We start from the raw sequence: 7870 nt of genomic DNA, 5'->3' as shown, positions 1-7870 counted from the left end.
AAGCTGAATGTCACCTGCCCTGTGCATTGTCTTCTGAGTATTGAAACAGGACAGCCAGTTGGTCTGACCAGAGTATCTGCCAACACAGGCAACCAGGGTCCAGAGATGCACTGGCTCCCAAAGAGAAGTGCAAGATCAACTCAATAATAATAATTTTGAAAACATGTTAATAATATATTACTAACAATAATAAAAATGTGAAACTTTAGAATCCAACACCAACTGAAGGGCTTCCCAGATTGAAAGAGCCAGAGGAAATGAGGCAAGATGGCCACTCGGTAACCTTGGCCAGCTGAGGGGCAGCCTGAGCTGGGGAAGGGTGGTGGCCGAATCCGGCACTGCAGTGTTATGAACAGGTCTGTAAACATTCCTCACGCTGCAGCTTACAGAAATTGAGGAAGATCAGAGAAAGACCTGAATGAAAAACAGGCCACGCTCCTCAATCAGATTATTTATTAGTCAAGAGAAAGGACCGAAGCTGCACCCCATGCCCGGTCCCAGGTCACCTGCTTAGTCAAGGGACAGGATTCAGAGAAATCAGAGGTCTCGAGTAAGCCAGAACACGTCTGGGGAAGAACAGTCTTTCATTTCCTAGACCTGACACTGTAATTATGTATGTTTTCCAGGGAGGGGGCCAATCAGAGTCACGGATGGCCCAGATGAGGGGAAACAGGATGGCCCTTCCTTACAACAGCTTGGGTGCAGAGAAGGGCTGCAATAAACAGGTATTTAAAGAGAGAGAAGAGAAGGAGAGGCAGGCGGCACAGGAAGGTCAAGGGCTGGGTTCACCCAGATCACACAGCATCATACAAAGACCCAAGGTGGTGACTTGAGCTCTCAAGCTACGACAGGGACCTGGAGGCTCAGACCCGGTGAGAGGAGAATCCCAGGGCTTCTCTTTCAGCCCTACTGTGATCAGATGCAAAAACCCCTACTTCCTTTTCGTCCATAGAATTCCCAACGGTCTGTCTGAAGGCAAGAGGACCTGGTGACAGACCTGCAGCCCCAGAGCCCGGGCCAAATGTCTCCCCATTCATTCCCAAAGGCCCTGCCCAAAAAACCAGAGAAATACGGAGTCCCAGGACTCTGTCTCTGCTCCCCACGTCCGAGAGAGGGAGTAGAGACAAGGCACGAAGACCCAGAATATAAAAGTGAACATCAGTGTGGCCATATATAACATTATTTGGGAGGGGGAGGAAGTGCATGCCCCCAAAGGGACGCTTTCCTTCAGCTGGTAGGTAGCTGGACCTTTGCCAGCAGTCGAAACCACGATGGAAGGGGCTCACAGACCGGGCCTGCCCGAGAGTCCTTATTACTAGAAAGACAGAGTAAAAGCGTCAGCTGGTATGGCACGATCTCAGCTGGGAGGGCGGAGGGCGGCGCGCAGACTGCTCCCGCAGACGATACTGCTGCCCCAGCTCCCAGTGGCTCTGCTGACTCCAGGTGTTCCTCACGGCTGGGATCAGCGACAAACACGTGCTGTGTTTCACATGATCAGACACTGTTCGCCATTGGCACCTGGTGGGCCCGATAGATTGAGGGCATCCAGGTCAAAGTTGAGGCCAGGAGGCTGGAGAAGAGACGAAGGGACTGAGGTTACTGCTCTTACCTCAAGTGACAGCTTCTGAAGTTGCTCCCCCTGTGGCCACCGTGATCGCCTCAGGTGGAATCTATCGAGACTACAGAATTCCAGCACCTTGGGCTCAGGCTCAAATCTGGGAGAAGGTATACTCACCATCTCCCCCGCCAGCTCTTTGGGAGGATGGCCCAAATCCTGTAGCTGGAAAAGAAGACGAACTTGAGTGGCAGAAAACAGCAGTCCAAAAGAAGAGAATCTGAGCCAGGGTCTCTCTCCTTTGTCCTGGGGACCAGGCTACGTGGCCTCTCTTGCGCTCCCTCCTCCAGCGGGGCTTGGCAGCGTGGCCTCCTTCCCAGGCCCCCGCTCCACTGAACGCACACGCAGCAGCACCGGGGTGGAGGGGCGGGGGGAGGGGGACACAGGCGGCATGAGGAGGACGGCTCACCTGCTGCATGAGATCCAGCACCACCTCAAAACGAGCCTTCTGAGTGGCCTCGCTGTCAGCGGGGGTCTCCGCCTCAAACTGCTCACATATCTTGCCCATGACACTATGCTGTTCCTGATATTTTTCAAACTGCTCTGGAGGAAGAGACTCCCGGTGAGTCTGCAGCCATTCTGGATACTGAGGAAACGGAGAACAGGTGGGGAAGAATTAATGGACAGTGGATACGAAGGGCAATAAACTCTGAAAAATATAATACGAAGGGGAAGGGGTCACAGGCGAAGGAAAAACTAAAGACGTGGGTAGCACGGACTCCAACAACGTCACCTGGCGGTGCTAGCATTTATGGTCACCAGAGGATGGCACACTTCTTCTGTGAAGAGCTAGACAGTAGATATTTTAGCCTTGATGGGCCGTATGTGATCTCTGTCACATATTTATTCCTTTTTCTGTTTTGAATTTACAACCTTTAAAAATGTTAAGAACCACTCTTAGCTTGACAGTTGGATTTGGGGCACCCAGACCCCGGTCTCCGCTGTCCACTTGACTCTTGACCACACATTGCACCCTGTCGTGGAAAAGCTTCTAGTCCAGTATTTTGTTTCTTTGGTGAAACTGTAAGCTCTCTGACAGCAGGGACCATCTTTTACACTATCTTAAATTGCTCATAACATAAAGCCAGTAAATCCTCAGTGAAACCTCATCAGAGAAATGATTGAAGTTAGAAATGCAAGAAAGGGGTACAGCCCCTCTGGACAACAGTGTGGAGGTTCCTCAAAAAATTAACAACAGAACTCCCCTATGACCCAGCAATAGCACCGCTAAGAATTTACCCAAGGGATACAGAAATGCTGATGCATAGGGGCACATGTACCCCAATGTTCATAGCAGCACTCTCAACAATAGCCAAAACATGGAAAGAGCCTAAGTGTCCATCAACGGATGAATGGATCAAGAAGATGTGGTTTATCTATATGATGGAATACTACATGGCAATGAGAAAGAATGAAATCTGGCCATGTGTAGCAACATCGATGGACCTTGAGGGTGTTATGCTTAGCGAAATAAGTCAGGCAGAGAAGGACAAATATCATATGTTTGCACGTATAGGTGGATTAGGAGGAACTTAATGGAGGACCATGGGGGAGAAGAAGGGGGGAAATGGTGGGGAAAGGGAGAGAGGCAAACCATGAGAGACTCTTGAATGCTGAGAACAAACTGAGGACTCATGGGTTTGGGGGGGAGATAGGGGAGATGGGCATGGAGGAGGGCACCTGTGGGGATGAGCACTGGGTGTTATATGGAAACCAACCTGATAATAAACTATTTGTAAAAAAAAAAAAAAAAAAAAGGAAAGAAAAGAAAAGAAAAAGAAATGCAAGAAAGGGTTGATCAGACAACAGTCTGGAACCAGTTTACTGAAAACCAGAGCTGAAGAACCTCCCCTTCTACCTTAAACATGTTCAGTGTGGTACCTTCATTCCCAGAAAATAGCTCCTTCCCAGCTCTCCTGCTCCAAATAAACAAAGGAGAAAAGAGTGGATGGACTGTGCATTCCAGTTACCCTAGCGCTGTAGATTCTAGGCAGACAAAGTAGCCTGCCAGCGCCGATGCAATAGAAAACGAGGAGGAAAGGCGGAAACAGAAGTCCCCAGACCTTTTCTGTGATCTCCTTCAGTGACGGGTACAGCACGTCCTTGGACAGTAGGTTCTGCATGATGCTCTGCATGATGGGGAGGATGTTCCCTTCGCCGTCCCCTTCTTCCATGCCCAGCCCTTCCATGGCCTTGGTCAGCTCCTCCTCTGACATGCCTGAGTTCTATAAAGGACAGGAGAGAGGAGAGCAAATACAGACAGTCTCTGACTTAGGACCACTTTTCAATTTTAGATGGTGTGAAAGGGACGCACATTCAGTACAAACTGTACTTCAAATTTCAATGTGGATCCTTTCCCGGGCTAGCGATCTGTAGATGATACTCCCTCGTGATGCTGGGCTGTGGCCGTGGCTCCCATGATCACCAGGGTCAACAACCGATACACTGACAACCATTCTGTCCCCATGTAACCACTCTGTTTATCACTTTCAGTACAGCAGTCACTAAACTACATGAGATACTCAACACTATTAAAAAATAGGCTTGGAGGGGCGCCTGGGGGGCTTAGTCGGTTAAGTGTCCGACTTTCGCTTAGGTCATGATCTCGCGGTTCATGGGTTCGAGCCCCGCATTGGGCTCTGTGCTGACTGCCAGCTCAGAGCCTGGAGCCTGTTTCAGTCTGTGACTCCCTCTCTCTCTGACCCTCCCCTGCTCACGCTGTCTCTCTCTCTCTCTCCTAGAAATAAATAAAACATTTAAAAAAATAAAAAATAGGCTTGGTGTTGGATGACTTTGCATGCCTGTAGGCTAATGTAAGTGTTCTAAACACACTTAAGGTAGGCACGGCTAAGCTGTGATGTTCGGGAGAGTAGGTGTATTAAATGCATCTTCAGCTTATGGTATTTCCAACTTATAATGGATTTTTTCGGGATGTTACCCCCTCGTAAGTTGAGGAAAATTGCTTCTTGGGATGCTTAGCACCCTTTCAATTGGAAAGAACTATTTAAACTTGCCTGCAGCAAAACAGCATGGCAGGGACAGACTTCAGAGGCTACCCAAAAGAGTCTGTCTTTTTGCTGATGTGGCTGAGGGGCTCTCGTGGCCCCTACCCCTTTCCCTCACCTGAAGATCAGTGGCATTTTTGGCGAGTCCACTTAGTGTCTCCTTCAGGCAAGACGTAAATTCTTGTTGGGAGGTTGCATCACTGCCTAGGAAAGATCGAGAAAGCCCAAGTCTTTTGGATTTTTACTGTCTGCTTACCCAGACTGAGCTGGTTATCAGCTTGAATATGCAGCATTTACTGGTGAGTCACTAGCACTCCGAATCTCTGAATCCTCCATGGTCCTCTTCACAGTCACCTTCACAAATCTACTTGAACTGGGTGTCACTTTGTTCTCGGCGATGACACCCACAACACTGTGACCTTTAAAACGGTCAGTTTTCAGTAATCTTCTCTGTGACTTTTCAGCCTCCCCCCTTTCAGGAGGCAGTGTCCCCGGTCCCCGTCCCTCCTCCCATCTCCTGGCCCCACCCAACGGCAGTGATACGAGGAGTGCTATCAGCTTTATGAAGATAAGCGTGCCCTCTGCATGCAACAAAGATGGTAGAGGTAAGCTCAGGTACTTCCAGCCCCCCAGGGCCACCGCCTCACCCACTCTCCCCGCAGCCTCAGAGAGCTTTTGGAACTGCTCCACCAGGTGGGGCTCTTCCTCTGCCAGCTCCTTCATGGCCTTCTCGAACTCCGCAGTGGCTTGGGAAGCAAGCTCGCTGTCGAACAGTTCTTGGAAAAACTTCTCTTGGGAGGCGAAGAGGGCATCCTGCAGGGAAGGGGTGGCCAAAGTGCATCTCTTACTTGGCACCCCTCTGACAGGGACCACGGGCAGAGCCTCTGGGAAATGCATTGCTTCCCTCCTGCCCAGATTTTCTAACTACCTCTCTTAAGGAGGACAAAAGGCACCTGGCCACTGAGGAAAGGGTATAGGGTGGCATTCCCAAACCAACCATTTAAATCTGCTTTCTTTTCAAAGCACTTCCTCAAGATCCCATCGGTGTGAGGCCAGGCCCCCTCCCCCCAATCCATTCCAGCCCACAGGGACCTGCCCCACCTCTGCTCAGCTGCATGCTCATCCCCTCCCCCTCCCTTAAGAGGGTGGAATTTATACTTTGGCAGTGTCTCCTGGCGATCTCTTCTGGGGCCCTGAAGCATCAGGGGCCATGGTGGTAGGAGGGGGTGCTGGGGAGGGTTTGGCCTTATCGAAATCATCAAGAGCACCTTCAGAGACAAGAGACATAGTGTGTGTGTTGGGGATGGATGCGGATGCAAGGCTTGGGGAGGGGGGCAGGTAAGTTCTGGGCAAAGCATCCTGAGAACGATCGTTCAAAGTGCCAACTTTCCTAAATTTTTCTCCCCCTTTTTTTAAGTGTCCCTCTTCTGGCCCACCCCTCAATAAGCTTCCCACTCCCCTCTTCATTAGCCAATTTATTGTGATCAAAGAGAAAGAAATCGCTTAAGGTGTAAGAGGCGTCTCTCTCATAGCAGGGAAGAGAGAGTTAAAAGTTCTGCAAAGACCTCTCTCTACATAGTGACTTTCCTGCCACATTCTAAAGATTCCCCAGAAGTTCCACACAAATATCCAACAAGAGCAGAGAGCACAGGTTCTTAAACTCCTGAAGTCACTCTGGAGCCCTCGAGGGCATAATTTTTGGCAAGAAAGCAAAAGCCACAAACTTTTGTTCCATCCAGCTTCCCATGGGTCCTGGTACTAGCACAAACGAGGGAGAGCAGGGTACAGTCCCTAGGGGAAACGGAACTCTCAGAATTCTCTTATCCTCCGATTTAGCCCTCTGGCCTCCTGTCTGCAGATAACTGTGTGCCAATCCACAGAGTCACTTGGCACTCCTCACCGTTTCTGTTCATCTTTCTGCCTGCCCACATCTCTGTGACTGGGCAAGAGACAAAACATATACACCTCTGCCCTAAAAACCGGAGTCCTCGCCCCCAATCTGCTTGCCGGGCTTGGAGGGAGGACACTGGCCCCACTGTGGGCGAGAAACCAACAGAAGAGTGGAGGACAGGGAAGAAAAGAACACCCAGCCTCTTTCAGGAGGGTGAGCTGTCTCCCCCTCAAGCCGTCTCACCCTCAGTTTTTCAGAGTAATGGAAGGCAGTCGGCTTGGGCTGTCTGACCTGGTAAAAGTACTGGAATGGGGCCTGGTGAGGGAAAGGTGAAAGGCCTGGCGAAAGGCAAAAAAGGGGGAGAGGACAGTGTACAGAAGGCCGCGCCATGGGCTTGTCTCCACTTAACGCGAGCAGTCGGGTTCGCTGCCCACCAAGCTGCAGCTGGCGGGAAGGAAGTTAGGTAACAAGAACCTGCTCACCTAAACCTACGAGAGTTCGGTGCCAGATCGTGAAACACCGTCCGGTGGGCCACTGCTTCCCCTCCGGCAGGGAGATCAACGGTCTGAGACCCTCAGGGGCCCAAGGTGGGCTCCCTAGCTCCCGTCGCGGAGGAAGGAGAGGGTGACCCAGAGATTTTCTTCGGAGTCACAGGCAGACCCTCTGCCCCCGGCCAACCTTTGGAGGGCCTCACCCGCTCCGCCCCCAGTACCTAGGGTTCAGTTTACCCCAGAATGAGCCCTTACAACCGCCCCGCGTCGGGCCCTCCCCTTCATGAGCTCTTACTTTCCAGAAGCTCTTCCAATTCCCGATCCGCGTCGGCCCCAGCCCCACAGTGCTCTTCAGCAGCGGCCATCTTGCTATCTCCGGCTTGCCGTAGGAGGCGGGTCTTAGCAGCGCCTGTGTCTCGGTCCCGCCCCTGAGCCCCGCCCCTTGTCATCGTGTAACCAATAGCAATGCAGGCCGGTCCGGAGCCGCCATTTTTAAAGGGACAGGAAGCTCTGTGGGTTGGGTTTGTGGTTTTTTCTTTCCTTCTTTCTCGCTGGGAACCGTTGAACTAACGGAGTAGAACTCACTGTCAACTTCTACCGGGTTACTGACTAGCCCGGCTTCCTTTATCTCAACTTTTCGTGTTATCCAGAGAAGAAGCTCTTTCATCATGCTTCTCAACACTTAGCACTTTGACATTCTATTGATTTTACTTCCCTTGTTTACACTGGGCCCCCAGGCACTGAATGGACTTTGAACACCCAGCGGGCAAAGATTGCCATCCGTAGTCTTCACTGCTGTACGCTCAGCTCCAAGGCGAGGGCCTACAACCCCGCGGGCGCTCACTGACCAGCCCTCCCAGAGCCTGGT

At 51.2% G+C, this 7870-nt stretch overlaps 1 protein-coding gene across 1 annotated transcript; it reads right to left on the bottom strand.

Annotated features, from left to right (window-relative positions):
- Nucleotides 1-436: 436 nt before the first annotated feature.
- Nucleotides 437-7375, bottom strand: PEX19 (peroxisomal biogenesis factor 19). The gene is made up of 8 exons (XM_039246380.1): nucleotides 7298-7375; nucleotides 5779-5888; nucleotides 5268-5433; nucleotides 4739-4824; nucleotides 3679-3840; nucleotides 2025-2201; nucleotides 1736-1780; nucleotides 437-1570 (listed from the first exon to the last, which is right to left on the bottom strand). Exons 1-8 carry the CDS (start codon nucleotides 7365-7367, stop codon nucleotides 1487-1489), a joined length of 900 nt encoding a protein of 299 aa, XP_039102311.1. The 5' UTR covers nucleotides 7368-7375; the 3' UTR covers nucleotides 437-1486.
- Nucleotides 7376-7870: the final 495 nt, after the last annotated feature.

Source organism: Hyaena hyaena, unplaced genomic scaffold (genome assembly GCF_003009895.1).
Source record: "Hyaena hyaena isolate Hyena2069 unplaced genomic scaffold, ASM300989v1 scaffold_281, whole genome shotgun sequence".
Lineage (NCBI taxonomy): Eukaryota > Metazoa > Chordata > Mammalia > Carnivora > Hyaenidae > Hyaena > Hyaena hyaena.
This window is presented reverse-complemented; position numbering and strand designations above follow the sequence as displayed.

Bases quoted from the DNA above. Each gene is read 5' to 3' on its own strand.
- PEX19 (XM_039246380.1), bottom strand. From the start codon at position 7,367: ATGGCCGCTGCTGAAGAGCACTGTGGGGCTGGGGCCGACGCGGATCGG. The intron at 5,889-7,297 runs GTAAGAGCTCAT...TTGTCTCTGAAG, and splicing joins ATTGGAAGAGCTTCTGGAAA to GTGCTCTTGATGATTTCGAT. The intron at 1,781-2,024 runs GTGAGCCGTCCT...CTTCTTTTCCAG, and splicing joins TGCTGGATCTCATGCAGCAG to CTACAGGATTTGGGCCATCC.